The following is a 22,871-nucleotide window of genomic DNA, read 5'->3' on the forward strand; positions in this document are numbered from 1 at the left end:
TTAGAGAGTCTGTTACATCCCTTTCAAGTATGGAAAGAGGTGTGAAGGCACATGGAGAAATTTTTGAGCTTTACTAAGTGGTAGAGGTGATGGGGGAGCCGCAAGTGTTGACCGTCTGGGGAGGGGGCCCGGGTAGCTGGACGTTCCATTGTTTTCTGAAAGCACCAGGTGTGAATACATTGGATAGGTGTGAATAGTAGCTGAATTAGAGGGCTTCTGTAAATGGAACTGAATAAAAATGGCAAACAAAACACCCGCATGCTGCAGGTATACAGAGAGCAATGCCATGAGATACATGTAAACACATAGTTGAAAGAAGTAAAGACTGCACCAAAGAGAAACTCACAAAATTATTGTAAAGAAAAGAACATTCAAATATCAAGTATAAGTTTTTCATTCCGAGCAAACAAACAGTTTTGAATGATAATGAAATCTAAAAGCAGCTTCAGAGCTGGGCTTAGCATTCAAATCAAATTCAAATCAAATTCAAATTTTATTTGTCACGTACACAGTCATACACAGTACGATATGTAGTGAAATGCTTGGACAACTGCTCGTGACCTAAAGAAAACAAAAAAGGAAAAGGCTATGAATAAGATAGGAAATAAATATGAAAAATTAAAAAGGGTAAATTTAACTAGGAAGGAATAAAATATAAATTAAGGTTAAAAATGAAATAACTGTACAACACAAATTAGAATGAAGGGTAAATTTAACTGGGAGAATAAGATAAAATATATAAATTAAAGTTGAAAATAAAATAACTGTACAACAAAATACACAATATAGAACTATATAAGAATGTATGAAGAAATATAAATAAATATATACACAATAACAGCAGCGTGATTTAAGTAATGAAGTGAAAACAATGTCCAGAATGTCCAGTGTGTGTGTAAGAACTATATGTGTGGGTCAGTACTGTGTGGTGGTGTGATTGAGAGACCGTATCGCCTGCGGGAAGAAGCTCCTCCTCAGTCTCTCTGTGTTGGTCTTCAGGGAGCGGAATCGCTTTCCTGACCTCAACAGAGAGAACAGTCTGTTGTTGGGATGGCTGAGGTCCTTCATGATCTTCCTGGCCTTGGTCCAGCACCGCCTGCTGTAGATTGAGTGCAGGTCAGGGAGCTCGGAGCGGATGGTGCGCTCAGCTGACCGCACAACCCTCTGTAGAGCTCGTCTGTCCTGCATGGTGCTGTTCCCGAACCAGGTTAAGATGTTTCCCGTCAGGATGCTCTCTATGGTGCACGAGTAAAAGTTCCTGAGCACCTTGGAGGGCAGTTGGAAGTCTCTCAAGCGTCTGAGGTGGTAGAGACGCTGACGGGCCTTTTTCACCACGGTGTTGATGTGACAGGACCATGACAGGTCCTGCGTGATGTGAACTCCGAGGTATTTGAAGCTGTCCACTCTCTCCACTGGGCACTCGTTGATGACAGGGGTCTGGTAGTTCCTCTCCTGCTTAGTGCTGAAGTCCACTATCAACTCCTTTGTCTTACTGAGGTTTAGAAGGAGGTTGTTCCTCTGGCACCAGTTCTCCAGATTCCTAATCTCCTTCAGGTAGGCCGTCTCGTTGTTATCAGAGATCAGGCCCACCACGACGGTGTCGTCAGCAAACTTGATGATGGTGGTGGAGCTGGTAGTGGCCACACAGTCATAAGTGTACAAAGAGTACAGCAGGGGGCTCAGAACACACCCCTGGGGGGCTCCAGTGCTGAGAGTGGTGGAGGCTGAGACATGTCCGCCCATCCTTACTGCCTGTGGTCTGCCAGTTAGGAAGTTGGAGATCCACAGACACATAGATGAGCTGAGTCCCAGATGCTCCAGCTTGGTGGTGAGTGTGGAGGGAATTATGGTGTTAAATGCAGAGCTGTAGTCTATGAAGAGCATTTTAACATAATTCCCCCTTCTAGTGTCCAAGTGAGTGAGTGATGTGTGGAGGAGATGAGAGATGGCATCGTCTGTGGAACGATTTGGACGGTAAGCGAACTGTAGTGGGTCCAGTGTGTCTGGTAGTGAAGAAATGATGAAGTCTCTGACCAGGCGTTCAAAGCACTTCATCACTACTGAGGTGAGGGCTACAGGGCGATAGTCATTGAGAGAAGCAGGGTGGGGTTTCTTCGGGACAGGAACAATGATGGACTCTTTGAAGCATGTGGGGATCACCGACTGAGATAAAGAGATGTTGAATATCTCAGTGAACACAGGAGCTAGCTGGTATGCGCAGTCTCTTAGGATACGACCTGGGATGCCGTCTGGGCCTGCTGCTTTCCTGGTGTTCACTCTCTTGAAGGCTCTCCTTACTTCATGCTCGGAGATGACGAGCACGTTTCCGGTGCTGGCAGTATCTTCCTGTCTGCAGCCGTTAGCGCCGCTAACACTAGCATCGTTGGAGTCCTTAGCTGCAGCCTCGAAGCGAGCATAGAAAGTGTTCAGCTCGTCTGCCAGAGTCACGGCCGCGTTCGTCATACCGGTTGTTGGTGCTTTATAGTCCGTTATTGTCCTTAGTCCCCGCCACAGGCTCCTAGAGTCACTCTGTTGGAGTTGTGACTCTAGTTTCCTCCCGTAGCGCTGCTTCGCCTCTTTCACCGCCCTCCGCACGTTATATGACGCGGCTTTGTACGGGTCCATGTCCCCCGTCATGAGTCCCGTGTTGTAGGCAGCGGTGCGGGATCTCAGAGCGTCGCGGATGGTTTTATCCACCCACGGCTTCTGGTTGGGAAACGTTGTGATAGTCTTTGTCTCCACGGTATCATCCGCTAGTTTCCCGATGAATCCCACAACCGCTTCCGTAAACACGTTGACATCATCATCGGAGCTGTTTCTGAACATGCCCCAGTCTGCGTCATCGAGTGCGTCCTGTAACGCGGCCACCGATTGATCCGTCCAGCGCGCGACCTTCCTCTGAACCGGAACTTCCTGTTTCAGCCTTTGTTTGTATTTTGGGATGAGGAAGATGGCGGCGTGATCAGATTTGCCAAAAGGAGGGCGGGATTGTGCCTTGTAGCCGTCCTTGACCGTAGTGTAGCAGTGGTCCAGTGTCCTTTCACCCCTGGTGGGGCAGGTGATGTGTTGATAAAAGTTCGGCGCTGCGCGTTTGAGGTTGGCGCTATTAAAGTCCCCCGTCACAATAAGCGCAGCGTCCCGGTGTTGTGTCTGGTGCTGTGTGAGTGCCTCATGCAGCTCGCATAAGGCGGTGACCGTGTCCGCTTGTGGTGGAATATAAACGGCACTTACAATGACCGATGTAAATTCCCGAGGTAGATAAAAAGGACGACACATGATGGACAGTAGTTCCAGATTTGGTGTGCAGGAGCGTGTGAGAGGAACAACGTTCGCACTGTTGCACCAGTTGTTGTTCACCATTAAACACACGCCGCCTCCCCTTGACTTCCCCGAGTCCCGTGTCCTGTCCATGCGGTGAACCGAGAAGAACTCGGCCGGCTGGATGGCGTGGTCCGGCACCGCTGGGTTCAGCCATGTCTCGGTGAAGCAGAGGAGATTGCAGTCCCGAATGTCTCTCTGGAACTTTACCCTGGCCCTGAGGTCGTCAAGCTTGTTCTCCAGTGACTGGACGTTGGCGAGCAGGATGCTAGGCAGAGGTGTGCGGTGTGCACGAGCTCTCAGCCTGTTCCTGACGCCGGCTCGCTTCCCTCTAGGCCGCCGCCGCTTCCCTTTGTTCTCCCTCAAGATCTCACTCGGCCAGCTCGGATCCGGAGTTAAAAACTTTGAATTGTGAGTACATTGTATACCAATAGAAACAAGAGTGTCACTGTCATACCTAATGTACCCAATGGTGGTGATTTTGCCGATTTAGAAACGCTGAAAACTAACTTAAAAAACAAAGACAAAGAAAAAGTGGTCGGAGCAGTCGTGACGGCAGCCGACCTCACCGGCGCCATCTTCTATTCTGAAGCAAGCTCTGAAGCATTCTGAAGCAAGCTCATCATATCCAGGATAGTTTTTCACTGTGGACAATGTCACTGTGTCTGCTGTGTTGGATACATTCAGATTTCACGTCTAATGTCGGTGCTTGTGATTACAGACGGTATTACATCTCTACCGATAAGAACTACCATTGACAATCAGCGGGAAGTATTAAGAGCATCGAAGTGCATCAGCAGAGTGTGTTCGTGTAACACAACGTCGATTTTAGTTAACTAAAGGTAAAATAAGGTTCATTGAAGAGAGTTCATGGGTTTATTTAGGAAGTAAACATATGCAACACCAAGTGTCAGTGTTTTCACGTCTAAGCGTTTATGTGACTATGCGACTCAGTGGCTCACACAATAAGCTCAGTGATTCTTAAGAGTTAGCAGCTAACGAGGAAATGGTTGGCTGACCCTAGCTTAAAATCTGTTGGGCCGCACACGAGACCTGACAAGCAGTCCAAGAAGCTCTGAAGCATTGAACGCCGAGGTGACAAAGATTTATAAAAGTCAGTGTTCAAACGGGTACCGTCCACCTTCAGAATTCCCACAGTTTGTTCATGCAAGATGTTAATGAAGGCCCACTTTTAAGCAGCACTAGTCTGACGGCACATGTAGAGCAGAGTGGCGCAGCGGTAGCGTGCTTGGCCCATAACCCAGAGGTCTATGGATCGAAACCATCCTCTGCTAGCCGCGTCAGTTTTCAGAACGTGCTAAACAACTGTTCTCCGAAAGGCTTGCTTACAAGTCTGGGATAGGTTTCCAGGAAGAAGCCATTCACCTTCCTAAAATTGGACAAAACAGACTAAACCCAGAAGTTGTCTCACTAAGAAGCAAATCCTAGTTAATATAACCTGTTCCCCACATCTTTTTCAAAGCCCATTCACTTGTTACCTCAAAAGCGTGACATCACCTGTTTGCAACACAAGAACAACAATGGAGGCAACGGTGTACCTGCTGCTAAAGTGACGGTAAACGGTTGGACCACTGTGTTGCTTTGGGTGTACCCAAATGGCTGGCTCTGTTTGCCGGGAGACCAGTGACCAGGTACTGTCGCCTAACTGAAAACCAAACGTAGCCAGAAAGGATTAAGATTTGTCATTCTAGCCTTTCTATAGCAGTGATAACAAGTAGCCCCTGCAACAATTTTGATGTCTTGTGTGGAAAGAAGATGGATTGGCTTTGCAGAGATTTTCAGAAGTTTTGGGCAGAGGGGCAGGTTTGTGGGACCTTGTGGGGCAATGGTAGCGCATCTGACTCCAGATCAGAAGCTTGCGTGTTCAAATCACATCAAGGTCAACCAAGAGTGAGAGGACTGCAGCCTGTTTGAATTAATATGTGATTCAAAGTCTGTGCACATGCCACTGATCGACATCTCCCACCGTTTTTGTTTATAAAGCCTGGAGAGAAGAAGACGGACTCTCCTTGGAGACAAGCACATTTTGTACATGAATGATTAGTATGTAAGTACAGTGGTGTGAACCAGTGATTGTAGAATTGTCAGTCACTCAATGCTCTTGGGCACCGTTGCAACTTTTGTATATGAGCTCCTCCAACTAATTGCAACCTTATCTTAGCAGAAAAAGGAAGCTCCCGTAATGCATTTTCGCTGTGAGCAGGGTTTGAACCTGCGCGGGGAACCCCCCATTGGATTTCAAATCCAACGCCTTAACCTCTCGGCCATCACAGCTCCTCCACTTCACCTGCACCTTTTGGCCTGTGGTGAGAGATGCCTGCTCCCTGCTCCAACAGCGCTGGTTCTTTTGGAGATCATCACATGCCAGAACACTCCCTACTCAGAAGTCACTTCTCTGGTAAATACCATTAACAGTCGTTGAAGAGACCATTGTGTGTGAACTGTAAGGTCGTTTAGTCAGGTAAGATTTCATTCAAGGCTGACAGCACTGGTCTCCTACCCCCATGGATAGCATTTTGGTGCAGACGGCACAAGGAGCCTCTCCAGAGCAGGTTGTGTTTGAGACAGGAGATCATCACGTACAAAAGCACTCCCTTCTGAGCAATCACTTTTCAGGTGTGTGTGAGAGGAAGGTCTTTTATTTTTAGACACTGTCCAAGGACTTTGTCTTTCTCTGACAAGCATCAGTAACAAATATGCATTGTTAAGAATTTGTCTAGCTGGCTTGCAAAGCTCATCAGAGCGTGAGCACTGAATGACAGACACTATATTAGGCCTTTGATTGACTACTGCAAGCGCACTTCAAACCTCGATTTGTATTCTTTTGTCAAAGAGGAGAACCTTTCAAGTATAAAGAGAGATTCTACGTGTGCATGTTGACATGCATGGTCTGAAATGACATGCGTCTTTGGCACAACCTCTTTGCATTCACAAGTTGAACAACCTCCAGTTGCCGAAAAATTGCTTGTGTGGAAAGAAGATGGACTGGCTTCTCAGAGATTTTCAGAAGTTTTGAGCAGAGGGGCAGGTTTGTGGGACCTTGTGGCGCAATGGTAGCGCATCTGACTCCAGATCAGAAGGTTGCGTGTTCAAATCACGTCAAGGTCAGCCGAGAGCGAGAGGACTGCAGCCTGTGGTTCCCTTGGAATCGGAGGTTTTTAGTTGCTTGTGGCATACTCGTCCGTCTGTCCAGAAATTCAGGTCCATGACTCATGACGTGTCTCCAGTGAGTTGTTGATGGTGTCAGTGAACACTGTAGACAACTGATCAGCACAGTGCTTCAGGGTGGATGGAGGCACCGAATTTGGCCCAGCTGCTTTGCGTGGGTCCTGTGTCTTAGAGAGTCTGTTTACATCCCTTTCAAGTATGGAAAGAGGTGTGAAGGCACATGGAGAAATTTGTGAGCTTTACTGAGTGGTAGAGGTGATGGGGGAGCCGCAAGTGTTGACCGTCTGGGGAGGGGGCCCGGGTAGCTGGACGTTCCATTGTTTTCTGAAAGCACCAGGTGTGAATACATTGGATAGGTGTGAATAGTAGCTGAATTAGAGGGCTTCTGTAAATGGAACTGAATAAAAATGGCAAACAAAACACCCGCATGCTGCAGGTATACAGAGAGCAATGCCATGAGATACATGTAAACACATAGTTGAAAGAAGTAAAGACTGCACCAAAGAGAAACTCACAAAATTATTGTAAAGAAAAGAACATTCAAATATCAAGTATAAGTTTTTCATTCCGAGCAAACAAACAGTTTTGAATGATAATGAAATCTAAAAGCAGCTTCAGAGCTGGGCTTGGCATTCTGAAGCAAGCTCATCATATCCAGGATAGTTTTTCACTGTGGACAATGTCACTGTGTCCGCTGTTTTGGATACATTCAGATTTCACGTCTAATGTCGGTGCTTGTGATTACAGACGGTATTACATCTCTACCGATAAGAACTACCATTGACAATCAGCGGGAAGTATTAAGAGCATCGAAGTGCATCAGCAGAGTGTGTTCGTGTAACAGAACGTCGATTTTAGTTAACTAAAGGTAAAATAAGGTTCATTGAAGAGAGTTCATGGGTTTATTTAGGAAGTAAACATATGCAACACCAAGTGTCAGTGTTTTCACGTCTAAGCGTTTACGTGACTATGCGACTCAGTGGCTCATACAATAAGCTCAGTGATTCTTAAGAGTTAGCAGCTAACGAGGAAATGGTTGGCTGACCCTAGCTTAAAATCTGTTGGGCCGCACACGAGACCTGACAAGCAGTCCAAGAAGCTCTGAAGCATTGAACGCCGAGGTGACAAAGATTTATAAAAGTCAGTGTTCAAACGGGTACCGTCCACCTTCAGAATTCCCACAGTTTGTTCATGCAAGATGTTAATGAAGGCCCACTTTTAAGCAGCACTAGTCAGGTGGTACGTGTGGAGCAGAGTGGCGCAGCGGTAGCGTGCTGGGCCCATAACCCAGAGGTCGATGGATCGAAACCATCCTCTGCTAGGCGCGTCTGTTTTCAGGACGTACTAAACAACTGTTCTCCAAAAGGCTTGCTTACAAGTCTGGGATAGGTTTCCAGGAAGAAGCCATTCACCTTCCTAAAATTGGACAAAACAGACTAAACCCAGAAGTTGTCTCACTAAGAAGCAAATCCTAGTTAATATAACCTGTTCCCCACATCTTTTTCAAAGCCCATTCACTTGTTACCTCAAAAGCGTGACATCACCTGTTTGCAACACAAGAACAACAATGGAGGCAACGGTGTACCTGCTGCTAAAGTGACGGTAAACGGTTGGACCACTGTGTTGCTTTGGGTGTACCCAAATGGCTGGCTCTGTTTGCCGGGAGACCAGTGACCAGGTACTGTCGCCTAACTGAAAACCAAACGTAGCCAGAAAGGATTAAGATTTGTCATTCTAGCCTTTCTATAGCAGTGATAACAAGTAGCCCCTGCAACAATTTTGATGTCTTGTGTGGAAAGAAGATGGATTGGCTTTGCAGAGATTTTCAGAAGTTTTGGGCAGAGGGGCAGGTTTGTGGGACCTTGTGGGGCAATGGTAGCGCATCTGACTCCAGATCAGAAGCTTGCGTGTTCAAATCACATCAAGGTCAACCAAGAGTGAGAGGACTGCAGCCTGTTTGAATTAATATGTGATTCAAAGTCTGTGCACATGCCACTGATCGACATCTCCCACCGTTTTTGTTTATAAAGCCTGGAGAGAAGAAGACGGACTCTCCTTGGAGACAAGCACATTTTGTACATGAATGATTAGTATGTAAGTACAGTGGTGTGAACCAGTGATTGTAGAATTGTCAGTCACTCAATGCTCTTGGGCACCGTTGCAACTTTTGTATATGAGCTCCTCCAACTAATTGCAACCTTATCTTAGCAGAAAAAGGAAGCTCCCGTAATGCATTTTCGCTGTGAGCAGGGTTTGAACCTGCGCGGGGAACCCCCCATTGGATTTCAAATCCAACGCCTTAACCTCTCGGCCATCACAGCTCCTCCACTTCACCTGCACCTTTTGGCCTGTGGTGAGAGATGCCTGCTCCCTGCTCCAACAGCGCTGGTTCTTTTGGAGATCATCACATGCCAGAACACTCCCTACTCAGAAGTCACTTCTCTGGTAAATACCATTAACAGTCGTTGAAGAGACCATTGTGTGTGAACTGTAAGGTCGTTTAGTCAGGTAAGATTTCATTCAAGGCTGACAGCACTGGTCTCCTACCCCCATGGATAGCATTTTGGTGCAGACGGCACAAGGAGCCTCTCCAGAGCAGGTTGTGTTTGAGACAGGAGATCATCACGTACAAAAGCACTCCCTTCTGAGCAATCACTTTTCAGGTGTGTGTGAGAGGAAGGTCTTTTATTTTTAGACACTGTCCAAGGACTTTGTCTTTCTCTGACAAGCATCAGTAACAAATATGCATTGTTAAGAATTTGTCTAGCTGGCTTGCAAAGCTCATCAGAGCGTGAGCACTGAATGACAGACACTATATTAGGCCTTTGATTGACTACTGCAAGCGCACTTCAAACCTCGATTTGTATTCTTTTGTCAAAGAGGAGAACCTTTCAAGTATAAAGAGAGATTCTACGTGTGCATGTTGACATGCATGGTCTGAAATGACATGCGTCTTTGGCACAACCTCTTTGCATTCACAAGTTGAACAACCTCCAGTTGCCGAAAAATTGCTTGTGTGGAAAGAAGATGGACTGGCTTCTCAGAGATTTTCAGAAGTTTTGAGCAGAGGGGCAGGTTTGTGGGACCTTGTGGCGCAATGGTAGCGCATCTGACTCCAGATCAGAAGGTTGCGTGTTCAAATCACGTCAAGGTCAGCCGAGAGCGAGAGGACTGCAGCCTGTGGTTCCCTTGGAATCGGAGGTTTTTAGTTGCTTGTGGCATACTCGTCCGTCTGTCCAGAAATTCAGGTCCATGACTCATGACGTGTCTCCAGTGAGTTGTTGATGGTGTCAGTGAACACTGTAGACAACTGATCAGCACAGTGCTTCAGGGTGGATGGAGGCACCGAATTTGGCCCAGCTGCTTTGCGTGGGTCCTGTGTCTTAGAGAGTCTGTTTACATCCCTTTCAAGTATGGAAAGAGGTGTGAAGGCACATGGAGAAATTTGTGAGCTTTACTGAGTGGTAGAGGTGATGGGGGAGCCGCAAGTGTTGACCGTCTGGGGAGGGGGCCCGGGTAGCTGGACGTTCCATTGTTTTCTGAAAGCACCAGGTGTGAATACATTGGATAGGTGTGAATAGTAGCTGAATTAGAGGGCTTCTGTAAATGGAACTGAATAAAAATGGCAAACAAAACACCCGCATGCTGCAGGTATACAGAGAGCAATGCCATGAGATACATGTAAACACATAGTTGAAAGAAGTAAAGACTGCACCAAAGAGAAACTCACAAAATTATTGTAAAGAAAAAAACATTCAAATATCAAGTATAAGTTTTTCATTCCGGTTGGACCACTGTGTTGCTTTGGGTGTACCCAAATGGCTGGCTCTGTTTGCCGGGAGACCAGTGACCAGGTACTGCCGCCTAACTGAAAACCAAACGTAGCCAGAAAGGATTAAGATTTGTCATTCTAGCCTTTCTATAGCAGTGGGGCTTGATAGAGATATCCTGACCAGGGAATATTAGAGGATAGAGGAAAAGGGGATAAATTTATTATTTCGGTGATGAAATACGTATGCATGGGGGGAAAGATAGGGGGAGCTGAGAGATGAGGGATAAATAGTGATAATAAAACTATTTTCTTTAAAATATTTTTTTTTTTAAAATGAAGATTGGGATGGTGTTGGAATATTTTTTGGGCGGAGATAGAGGAAGATGGAGTGAGATAAGCTAATGAAAAGAGGAATGTTGTAAATACTTAGAGGGGGGGAAAGAGGAATGGAGAGTGTGACACAGGACCCACGCAAAGCAGCTGGGCCAAATTCGGTGCCTCCATCCACCCTGAAGCACTGTGCTGATCAGTTGTCTACAGTGTTCACTGACACCATCAACAACTCACTGGAGACACGTCATGAGTCATGGACCTGAATTTCTGGACAGACGGACGAGTATGCCACAAGCAACTGAAAACCTCCGATTCCAAGGGAACCACAGGGTGCAGTCCTCTCGCTCTCGGCTGACCTTGACGTGATTTGAACACGCAACCTTCTGATCTGGAGTCAGATGTGCTACCATTGCGCCACAAGGTCCCACAAACCTACCCCTCTGCTCAAAACTTCTGAAAATCTCTGAGAAGCCAGTCCATCTTCTTTCCACACAAGCAATTTTTCAGCAACTGGAGGTTGTTCAACTTGTGAATGCAAAGAGGTTGTGCCAAAGACGCATGTCATTTCAGACCATGCATGTCAACATGCACACGTAGAATCTCTCTTTATACTTGAAAGGTTCTCCTCTTTGACAAAAGAATACAAATCGAGGTTTGAAGTGCGCTTGCAGTAGTCAATCAAAGGCCTAATATAGTGTCTGTCATTCAGTGCTCACGCTCTGATGAGCTTTGCAAGCCAGCTAGACAAATTCTTAACAATGCATATTTGTTACTGATGCTTGTCAGAGAAAGACAAAGTCCTTGGACAGTGTCTAAAAATAAAAGACCTTCCTCTCACACACACCTGAAAAGTGATTGCTCAGAAGGGAGTGCTTTTGTACGTGATGATCTCCTGTCTCAAACACAACCTGCTCTGGAGAGGCTCCTTGTGCCGTCTGCACCAAAATGCTATCCATGGGGGTAGGAGACCAGTGCTGTCAGCCTTGAATGAAATCTTACCTGACTAAACGACCTTACAGTTCACACACAATGGTCTCTTCAACGACTGTTAATGGTATTTACCAGAGAAGTGACTTCTGAGTAGGGAGTGTTCTGGCATGTGATGATCTCCAAAAGAACCAGTGCTGTTGGAGCAGGGAGCAGGCATCTCTCACCACAGGCCAAAAGGTGCAGGTGAAGTGGAGGAGCTGTGATGGCCGAGAGGTTAAGGCGTTGGCTTTGAAATTCAATGGGGGGTTCCCCGCGCAGGTTCAAACCCTGCTCACAGCGAAAATGCAATGCGGGAGCTTCCTTTTTCTGCTAAGATAAGGTTGCAATTAGTTGGAGGAGCTCATATACAAAAGTTGCAACGGTGCCCGAGAGCATTGAATGACTGACAATTCTACAATCACCGGTTCACACCACTGTACTTACATACTAATCATTCATGTACAAAATGTGCTTGTCTCCAAGGAGAGTCCGTCTTCTTCTCTCCAGGCTTTATAAACAAAAACGGTGGGAGATGTCGATCAGTGGCTTGTGCACAGACTTTGAATCACATATTAATTCAAACAGGCTGCAGTCCTCTCACTCTTGGTTGACCTTGATGTGATTTGAACACGCAAGCTTCTGTTCTGGAGTCAGATGCGCTACCATTGCCCCACAAGGTCCCACAAACCTGCCCCTCTGCCCAAAACTTCTGAAAATCTCTGCAAAGCCAATCCATCTTCTTTCCACACAAGACATCAAAATTGTTGCAGGGGCTACTTGTTATCACTGCTATAGAAAGGCTAGAATGACAAATCTTAATCCTTTCTGGCTACATTTGGTTTTCAGTTAGGCGACAGTACCTGGTCACTGGTCTCCCGGCAAACAGAGCCAGCCATTTGGGTACACCCAAAGCAACACAGTGGTCCAACCGTTTACCGTCACTTTAGCAGCAGGTACACCGTTGCCTCCATTGTTGTTCTTGTGTTGCAAACAGGTGATGTCACGCTGTTGAGGTAACAAAGTGAATGGGCTTTGAAGAAGATGTGGGGAACAGATTATATTAACTAGGATTTGCTTCTTAGTGAGGCAACTTCTGGGTTTAGTCTGTTTTGTCCAATTTTAGGAAGGTGAATGGCTTCTTCCTGGAAACCTATCCCAGACTTGTAAGCAAGCCTTTTGGAGAACAGTTGTTTAGTACGTCCTGAAAACAGACGCACCTAGCAGAGGATGGTTTCGATCCATCGACCTCTGGGTTATGGGCCCAGCACGCTACCGCTGCGCCACTCTGCTCCACACGTACCACCAGACTAGTGCTGCTTAAAAGTGGGCCTTCATTAACATCTTGCATGAACAAACTGTGGGAATTCTGAAGGTGGACGGTACCCGTTTGAACACTGACTTTTATAAATCTTTGTCACCTCAGCGTTCAATGCTTCAGAGCTTCTTGGACTGCTTGTCAGGTCTCGTGTGCGGCCCAACAGATTTTAAGCTAGGGTCAGCCAACCATTTCCTCGTTAGCTGCTAACTCTTAAGAATCACTGAGCTTATTGTGTGAGCCACTGAGTCGCATAGTCACATAAACGCTTAGACGTGAAAACACTGACACTTGGTGTTGCATATGTTTACTTCCTAAATAAACCCATGAACTCTCTTCAATGAACCTTATTTTACCTTTAGTTAACTAAAATCGACGTTCTGTTACACGAACACACTCTGCTGATGCACTTCGATGCTCTTAATACTTCCCGCTGATTGTCAATGGTAGTTCTTATCGGTAGAGATGTAATACCGTCTGTAATCACAAGCACCGACATTAGACGTGAAATCTGAATGTATCCAACACAGCGGACACAGTGACATTGTCCACAGTGAAAAACTATCCTGGATATGATGAGCTTGCTTCAGAATGCCAAGCCCAGCTCTGAAGCTGCTTTTAGATTTCATTATCATTCAAAACTGTTTGTTTGCTCGGAATGAAAAACTTATACTTGATATTTGAATGTTATTTTCTTTACAATAATTTTGTGAGTTTCTCTTTGGTGCAGTCTTTACTTCTTTCAACTGTGTGTTTACATGTAACTCATGGCATTGCTCTCTGTATACCTGCAGCATGCGGGTGTTTTGTTTGCCATTTTTATTCAGTTCCATTTACAGAAGCCCTCTAATTCAGCTACTATTCACACCTATCCAATGTATTCACACCTGGTGCTTTCAGAAAACAATGGAACGTCCAGCTACCCGAGCCCCCTCCCCAGATGGTCAATACTTGCGACTCCCCCATCACCTCTACCACTCAGTAAAGCTCACAAATTTCTCCATGTGCCTTCACACCTCTTTCCATACTTGAAAGGGATGTAAACAGACTCTCTAAGACACAGGACCCACGCAAAGCAGCTGGGCCAAATTCGGTGCCTCCATCCACCCTGAAGCACTGTGCTGATCAGTTGTCTACAGTGTTCACTGACACCATCAACAACTCACTGGAGACACGTCATGAGTCATGGACCTGAATTTCTGGACAGACGGACGAGTATGCCACAAGCAACTAAAAACCTCCGATTCGAAGGGAATCACAGGGTGCAGTCCTCTCGCTCTCGGTTGACCTTGACGTGATTTGAACACGCAACCTTCTGATCTGGAGTCAGATGCGCTACCATTGTGCCACAATGTCCCACAAACCTGCCCCTCTGCTCAAAACTTCTGAAAATCTCTGAGAAGCCAGTCCATCTTCTTTCCACACAAGCAATTTTTCAGCAACTGGAGGTTGTTCAACTTGTGAATGCAAAGAGGTTGTGCCAAAGACGCATGTCATTTCAGACCATGCATGTCAACATGCACACGTAGAATCTCTCTTTATACTTGAAAGGTTCTCCTCTTTGACAAAAGAATACAAATCGAGGTTTGAAGTGCGCTTGCAGTAGTCAATCAAAGGCCTAATATAGTGTCTGTCATTCAGTGCTCACGCTCTGATGAGCTTTGCAAGCCAGCTAGACAAATTCTTAACAATGCATATTTGTTACTGATGCTTGTCAGAGAAAGACAAAGTCCTTGGACAGTGTCTAAAAATAAAAGACCTTCCTCTCACACACACCTGAAAAGTGATTGCTCAGAAGGGAGTGCTTTTGTACGTGATGATCTCCTGTCTCAAACACAACCTGCTCTGGAGAGGCTCCTTGTGCCGTCTGCACCAAAATGCTATCCATGCTACCATCCTAGCACCACTCATGGGGAACACCCCACATCACATCAAGAACTCCACCGACTTCACCGACAAGGTCCAGAAACCTACCCTGGATTCAGATGAAACCATGGTGTCCTTTGATGTAGTCTCTCTCTTCACTTGCATACCCACCACGGAGGCAGTGGAGACTGTCAGAAAACGACTACAAGAAGACAGCTCCTTGGAAGACAGGAGCAACTTCACACCTGATCAGATTTGCACACTGTTAGACCTCTGCCTTACTACTACATATTTCAAATACAACGAGAGTTTCTACAGCCAAAAACATGGCTGCGCCATGGGCTCCCCTGTGACATCTATTGTAGCCAACCTTTACATGGTCGAAATGGAAAGAAAGACTCTTGGCTCTTTTAAAGGGAGAGTACCCAGCCACTGGTACAGATATGTAGACGACACCTGGGTCAAAATCAAAACACAAGAAGTAGAATCCTTCACTGCACACATTAACGCCTTGGATAAAAAGTTCAAGTTCACCAGGGAAGACACAAAGGACGACTGTTTGCCTTTCCTGGACTGCGCTGTGCACATTGAAGAGAATGGCAACCTCAACATTGAAGTTTACCGGAAGCCAACACACGGACCAGTACCTCCTCTTTGAGTCCCATCACCCTCTGGAACACAAACTTGGAGTAATTAGGACCCTACACCACTGGGCAGAACATGTTCCGTCTAAGCCTGAAGGGAAAAAGGAGGAACACACACATGCAAAGGAAGCACTCAAAACATGCGGTTATCATAATTGGGCATTTATAAAGTCAGCAAAGAAATGGTCTGTATTTGTATAGCGCTTTACTTGGACCTAAGGACCCCAAAGTGCTTTACACTATACACAATCATCCTCATGAGCTGGGGCTCAAACCTGCAACCTTCCGACTACAAGACAAACGCCCAACTCTTGAGGCACAATCACCACAGAAAAGAAGATGAGACACCAGCTAGGGAAGATAAGAAAGACAGACGCAACAAGATTGTCATCCCCTATGTAGCCGGTGTATCAGAGATACTCAGGAGAGTTTTCTCCAAGCACGACATCCCAGTGTATTTCAGACCCAGCAACACACTCAGAGAAAAACTGGTTCACCCGAAAGACAAAACTCCAAAACACAAACTTAACAATGTGGTGTATGCTGTACAGTGTAGCGAGGAATGTCCAGACCTCTAAATTGCAGAGACCAAACAGCCACTTCACAAGGGCATGGCACAACATAGAAGAGCCACCTCCACGGGACAAGACCCAGCAGTTCATCTGCATCTAAAGGACGAAGGTCACTCTTTCGAGGATGCCAATGTTCACATTTTTGACAGAAGAAGAAGACAGATGGTTTGAAAGAGGAGCGAAAGAAGCCATTTATGTCCACTGTGAATTACGGTGGTTTACGACACCAACTGTCTGCCATCTATAATCCAGTTTTGAGATCCCCAGACGCCTCAATGCCCACTCACATCCTGGGCCATCTGACCCCAGGAAAACACATCATAGGGTGGGGCTAGGTTTCACAATGAGCTCACCCGAAACCCTGACCGATTGTGACCCACACCCATTTTCACACCTTGGCTCACGTGATTAGGTAGAGGATCATCAGGGAGCAGTGTTGGTCAAGTTACTTGAAAAAAGTAATCAGTAACTAATTACTGATGACTTCCCCAAAAAAGTAATCCCGTTACTTTACTGATTACTTATTTTCAAAAGTAATTAATTACTTAGTTACTTAGTTACTTTTTAAAAACACGATTTACAACCTGAAGAGGTGATAAAGCGATAGATCTTTCAGCCCAATTCTACTTTTTCTACATAATCCATCATACAAAATGTAATCAAATGGAAAAGTCTCTTTTTTTAACTTGTTTTATCAGTTTTAATCTTTTAAATTTATGCATCGAGCAAAAATTTAATTATATGCAACATTCTCTGACTTGAATAAATTAGTTTAACATTTAAACCTATTTTCTACACATTCCAGCACATAAAATAAAATATTTTTTGTGTTTACACTCACTATTTCAAATAGATGCAAGTAAAACACAGCAGAAAATAAATAAAGTCAAAGACTCAGCGGTCCTGTTGCTCTATTTTCACCTGTAAAGCAGGACTGGGGTAGGCGGAGGTTTACCCTGGTGCAGGTGTGCCGCGGTCAGTTGAAGAATCCGTAAGTTTCTCTGTGAATTTCCCATTACGTGGTAGCGCACTCGGTGCTTGCTTGGAAGTTTAGGGTTTTTTTTCACTGTAAAAAGAAGTTTTCTTCTCACGCACGATGGACGCTAATGTTTTTGTCACTTTTTATGGAATCAAACTCAAAGTAAGGTCAGTACTTCCACGCTTTAAACGCTGCACGCTCATACTCTCTCCCACAATCGATATGTGATCCATTGTTGATCTGCACACAGCTGTTGTCACTAACGGCGCACTCGCTTACGTCACTGTCGTGAGACATTCTCGCAAAAAATCGTGGTTTTAGTAACACAGTAACGCAGCGTTACTACGGGAAAGTAACGGTAATCTAATTACCGTTTTTGCAATAGTAATCCCTTACTTTACTCGTTACTTGAAAAAAGTAATCAGGTTACAGTCTCTGTCAGGGAGTCCTTTGTCCTTCCTTGGGGGGACTCTCTGGGACTGGGACTCTATTGGCGATCACTGGTTGTTGGACTGAAAGCAGCCCATTAATCATTAGAATCCAATCTGCACTGTATTCTTACAGAATAACATGAGGTGACTAAACAACAATGAAAGAAGGATATTGCTGCTGAAGCACCAAGTCTTTTGACTTGGTTCATTCAAGCAAGAAGTTCAGTTCAGAAGTTTCTGAGCTAATTTTGTTTTCTCCTGAATTTCCAACAGCACCCCAAAGAAGGTGACAAGAAGACAGTCTACACACACTTCACAAACCAGCAACTGCAAAGTTAATTTAGAGGTGATTTTATTTAACTGCTGTATGACACAGTGTCTCAAGTATTTAAATACACTGTATATGTGTATCTGTGTATTCTACCAGTAAATTAAGAGGGCTTAAGTATTGAGTGGGAGGCTGCCTGGTGGTATGAATCAGTAGTTTCTGCAAACAGAAACAACAAACTAACTATGAAATGAATGTGAACCAGCTCATTCTAATAACTGTGGCTTGAACACTAAGCTTTTTAAGTGAGAACCTTGTGAACACTGGACAGTTTCCTCATAACTTCATTTGACATCTTTACTTGTTACTTGTGTATCTTTTCCTTGTTCCTTGTAGTGTTCTGAATGTTAGTTCTTATCATAGTTTAACCCATTAAAGCCTAAACCACGAGATAATTGCCAAAAAACGAAAATATTTTGAAAGTGTGTATTGAACCTTCAAAAAATTCAAAAAAATGAAATATCAGTTTGCATATATGACTTGTTTTGCTACATTTCTGTGGAATTTATTGCTCTGAATTTGTTTATTTTACACTTCTTCTATGATCTGTGAGCTTCCTTATAGATCATCTATGAATAAGATTACATAGACAATTAGCATTGCTAAGAGTACAGCAAAATATTAAGCTGCAACCCAACAGAACAAATGAAGGACATGCTCTAAATTCAAACAGAGGTTTGAAGAAGTAACAACCCAGCAAACAATAGGCTAAATGAAAAATGAAGCTCTACCAGACTCCAAAATAACTTCCACATCTGGTTTGGGATCTATGGGAAAGATATGTCTGTGTAGGTTCTCAATCATCCAGGTCACGATAATCTAAGAGCTTTGTTTAAGTTTCTTGAAGACATTTCACCTCTTATCTCAGAAGCTTCTTCATTTCTAAGAGCAAATGGTGGAGAGTCCCAGATATGTTTTGCCTAATCACACAAGCCAAGGTGTAAAAACGGGTGTGGGTCAGCCAAGGTTTCAGGTGAACCCAAAATGAACGTGCCCCACCCTATTATGTGACTTATTGAGACCAAATGACCAAAGAGGTGAGTGGGTGTTAAGACACGTGGGAAGATGTCTCAACTGATTTATACATGGCAGACAAATGATTTTCTAAGCCACTGCCTCTGTTCAAAGATGGTCGCTCACGGTGGACATAGATGGCTTCTTTCGCTCCTCTTTCAAACCATCTTTCTTCTCTGCATCCAAAATATTAACATTTTGGACAGAGTGACCTTTGTCCTTTAGATGCAGATGGACAGCCAAGTGTTGTCCCGTGGAGGTGGCTCTTCTATGTTGTGCCATGCATTTATGAAGTGGCTGTCTGGTCTCTCCAAATGGAGTTCTGGGCATTCCTCACTACAATGTACAGCATACACCACATTATTAAGTTTGTTTTTAACAGTTATGTCTTTGGGATGAACCAGTTTTTCTCTAAAAGTGTGGCTGGATCTGAAGTACACTTGGAGAAGACTCTGCTGAGTTTCTCTGATAAACCTGCTACATAAGGGATGACAATGTTGTTCATTTTGTCCTTCTGGTTCTCCTTAGTTGGTGTCTGAGCTTCTATACTGTGAATCTTTGCCAATTTTATGAAATCCCACTTGGGATAACAACATGTTTTAAGAACTTCGTTTACATGCGTGTGTTCCCTCTTTTTCCCTTTTGGCTTAGCGGGAACATTTTCTGCCCAGTCTGGAATACTTCAATTTTGTGCTCTATAGGGCGGTGATAGTCCAAGAGTAAGTACTAGTCTATGTGTATGGGCTTCCGATAAACTTCAATGTTGAGGTTTCCATTCGCCTCAATGCGTATGGCACAGTCCAGGAATGGCTAACTATTATCTTCTGTGTCATCCGTTGTAAACTTTATGTTTCTATAGTAGTGAGTAGTGAAGGTTTCTACTTCTTGGGCTTTGATTTTGACCTAGGTGTCATTCACGTATCTGTACCAGTGGCTAAGGACAGCACCTCTATTCTACACATACCTCACTGAACAACTAGCCTATAAATGTACTAGAAATGTACATTTAACTGCTTATTTTCCATAAAGTCACTAAGTAACCCTAGAATGTGGGCGAAATCAAGCTAACAACATATAATAGCTGAATATAGTTGAGATGAATCTAGCTGGGATAATGCCAGTTATTGGAAATTGATAGAAATGATATGCTCACTGAAAAAAAGTAAATAAAGAAAGGAAAGTGAAACAAGTTCATTTTAATCTTTCACTTGAACATTGAATGACAGTATCCTTTTGGGTTTGAAGAGAGCCGTCTCTTCAAGAGATTAAGTACGTATCATTGTGCAGGCGTTTTGTAAAGTTTCCTTGTTTTTTGTTTTGTTTCACTTGTGTGTGGTTCCCCAGGGTTTCACCTGTTTCTTAGTTAGTTCTTCTTCATCTAAGGTTCATCTACTGTTCAATTGTCATGGTGAATCATTACCAGCAGGGCCGTGCAGAGAGGTTTAAAGGGGCGGGTGCTCAAAGTTAAAAAGGGGCACATTGAACCAGGCTGAATAACAACAACACACATTCATCAAGAATCTAATATGGGCAACAAGGCAAAGCAAACGTAGCCGATGTTTTACCTGATGGATACAATGTTGCTGTTGAGGGGTTTCTGCTGTTGCTGCAGCTGATAGTGCTGGAGGGCGGGGCTGTGTTGATCTGAGACTGTAGACATTAAAAAGTCCATAGGAGAGATGGTAGCTGATTAAACAAGTGTCATGAGATAATAACAAAATGCAAAGATTGGTGACAGCGCTTGGAACCATAAGGCAACAAAAAACTGTGAGAAATAATTTAGGCTCTGCCTGTGAATCACTCTTTGCTTATCTTCTTCCTTCCATCCCATCATTTCATATATCACTCTCCACTTGCTGTCCATCTGAGAACAAGGCACAACTTGCTATTGCAATAAACTATAATTTAATTATCCACACCTAACAACTCTTGCACTTAATCTATAATAAAATGATGACAGAAAAATGTTATAGCACTGCCTTTAGTAGCCTCACACAGCTCCTACTGTTTCCTCCTCATGTCCTTACCAGGAATGTCTGGACAATGTTATATCATGAGTAATATTTTTTTTAAAAATCCATCTAAATAAAACACACACATGCACGCACACACAGTGACATTTTAGACCTTCTTCAGAATACTGTATATACTATGGGTATCATGGTGCTGATCCAGAATCCTTACATATTTATTACTAGAGCTACAATAATAAAGCAATGAGGAGGGGGAAGTAATAAATATGAAATAATGTCATTATGATGATTCCATTTGTTTCACTATCCACTCTGTGCAGGGGCAAAGCTTATTACATTTTTAAACTGTAGAGATACAATAATTTTACTGCTGTAAAATCCAAATTTTGTCTTATTTAAAATATAAATCTAATATAATCTGCTTCTTAATGTATGTTCTTTAAAATACAGCATGTGTTTTTAATATATTATAATTATAATAATGCATAATTGTGAACATGCATTGTACTGTTGCACCCAATGTGACCCAGTGTCCTATATTGAGATTCACAGCCAGCTAAACTCTCTCTTGCATCACTTCCTCCAAGGAACAGACACGTGTTGTATTTGGACAGGATTTAATGCAAAAAAGTGTGAAACTGAAATGATACAGAATACAGAAATGTCACATAAACATTAGCTTGGGTTGAACTTAAGTGGACATATAAAACACATCAAAAGTTTCCAAATCACTTCAATAATGTCATATACCCTCTCTTAAAGGTAAACACAATTAAGAAACTTACTCATATTGCCACTCAAAGGGATTTAACGGAGTGGATGGCTTTGGATCGGAGGAAAACACACCATGTCTTGCTTCACTCATGAGCAAACACTTCCTATCACACTTCTTTTAGTGACTAATTGGCTCAACATAGCAAACTGTGCAAACCTGCGCCCCCTATAGGCCTGGGGAAATAACATACAAACAGTTCCAGTACACTCCCCACCTGGCATTATTTTAAGATTGGTCTCATGTGTAAATAGGGTCTAGTGGCAATCTCTCAGAAGAAGGATACAGTCCGAAATGGGTCTACAGAACGTCTTTGCAATCTTGTCGCGTGTCACCTTCACTTCCATCTTTCTAACAACTCCATCTCTGCTTGGAAGTGTCTTCACGATGACACCCATAGGCCACTCATTTCTTTTTAGTTGCTTGTCCTTCAGAAGAACAACGTCTCCTTCCTTCAAGTTTGGTTTGCTGCGCTGCCATTTCTGACGACCTTGGAGCATGTGGAGGTACTCCCTCTGCCACCTGGCCCAGAATGTGTCGGCAAGGGCTTGAACTCTCTTCCACTGCCGTGTATATATGTCGGCCTTGGTGAAATCCCCAGGTGGAGTTGGAATCGGATCGAACTTCTGGGTGAGCAGAGCTGAGGGGGTCAGGATTAAGGGAGCGTCTGGATCCGAGGAAACGGGTACAAGGGGCCTTGCGTTGATAATAGCCGTGACTTCCGCCATTAACGTTGTCAGGACCTCGTGAGTTAGAGTAGGGTTTCCTGCTTGTAGGAGCATTGAGTCTAGGATGCGTCGTGAGATGCCTATCATACGCTCCCAGGCGCCACCCATGTGAGATGAGTGAGGAGCATTAAACACCCAGGAACACCTCTGCTTGCGTAGGTAGTCATCCACACTTGTATCACCAGGTTTTGGGGAATGCAACTTTAGGTCCTTGGAGGCACCAATGAAATTGGTTCCGCAATCTGACCTCAACTGTTTGGCAGGGCCTCTGATCGCAAAGAACCTGCGAAGAGCATTGATGAAACTGGAAGAGCTGAGAGTTTCAATCACTTCAATATGAACAGCCCGTGTAGACATGCAAGTGAACAAGACTGCCCATCTCTTACTGTTTGCATGACCACCTTTGGTGCGGCGTGTTGAAACCTCCCACGGTCCAAATACATCGAGGCCAACATAAGAGAATGGGGGGTCCGTCTGAAGGCGTTCAGCAGGTAAGTTAGACATGATTTGATGCTCTGTTCTACCTCGAAGCTTTCTGCAGGTGACACATTTGTGGATTACACTGCTGCAGACCTCTTAGAACCAACTACCCATAAGCCACTTGCTCTCACAGCCCCCTCAGTGAAGTGTCTTCCTTGGTGCTGGGTGGCTTCATGGTGATGTCGAAT

At 44.4% G+C, this 22,871-nt stretch overlaps 1 protein-coding gene and 9 non-coding genes across 10 annotated transcripts; 4 read left to right on the forward strand and 6 right to left on the reverse strand.

The window, feature by feature from the left end:
* Nucleotides 1-5,530: 5,530 nt before the first annotated feature.
* trnas-uga lies at nt 5,531-5,613 on the reverse strand. Its single transcript has one exon. It is a non-coding gene; the product is annotated as a tRNA-Ser (tRNA).
* A 762-nt stretch (nt 5,614-6,375) lies between these two features.
* trnaw-cca lies at nt 6,376-6,447 on the forward strand. Its single transcript has one exon. It is a non-coding gene; the product is annotated as a tRNA-Trp (tRNA).
* A 1,309-nt stretch (nt 6,448-7,756) lies between these two features.
* trnam-cau lies at nt 7,757-7,828 on the forward strand. The gene has a single exon. It is a non-coding gene; the product is annotated as a tRNA-Met (tRNA).
* Nucleotides 7,829-8,745: 917 nt separating this feature from the next.
* trnas-uga lies at nt 8,746-8,828 on the reverse strand. Its single transcript has one exon. It is a non-coding gene; the product is annotated as a tRNA-Ser (tRNA).
* A 762-nt stretch (nt 8,829-9,590) lies between these two features.
* trnaw-cca lies at nt 9,591-9,662 on the forward strand. The gene has a single exon. It is a non-coding gene; the product is annotated as a tRNA-Trp (tRNA).
* Nucleotides 9,663-10,964: 1,302 nt separating this feature from the next.
* On the reverse strand, nt 10,965-11,036 carry trnaw-cca. Its single transcript has one exon. It is a non-coding gene; the product is annotated as a tRNA-Trp (tRNA).
* A 762-nt stretch (nt 11,037-11,798) lies between these two features.
* Nucleotides 11,799-11,881, forward strand: trnas-uga. The gene has a single exon. It is a non-coding gene; the product is annotated as a tRNA-Ser (tRNA).
* A 918-nt stretch (nt 11,882-12,799) lies between these two features.
* On the reverse strand, nt 12,800-12,871 carry trnam-cau. The gene has a single exon. It is a non-coding gene; the product is annotated as a tRNA-Met (tRNA).
* A 1,309-nt stretch (nt 12,872-14,180) lies between these two features.
* Nucleotides 14,181-14,252, reverse strand: trnaw-cca. The gene has a single exon. It is a non-coding gene; the product is annotated as a tRNA-Trp (tRNA).
* A 7,480-nt stretch (nt 14,253-21,732) lies between these two features.
* LOC120746222 lies at nt 21,733-22,769 on the reverse strand. The gene has a single exon (XM_040051577.1). It carries the CDS (start codon nt 22,705-22,707, stop codon nt 21,733-21,735), a length of 975 nt encoding a protein of 324 aa, XP_039907511.1. The 5' UTR covers nt 22,708-22,769.
* Between the last annotated feature and the right edge of the window lie 102 nt (nt 22,770-22,871).

This window comes from Simochromis diagramma, unplaced genomic scaffold, assembly GCF_900408965.1.
Source record: "Simochromis diagramma unplaced genomic scaffold, fSimDia1.1 OVJJ01000107.1, whole genome shotgun sequence".
Lineage (NCBI taxonomy): Eukaryota > Metazoa > Chordata > Actinopteri > Cichliformes > Cichlidae > Simochromis > Simochromis diagramma.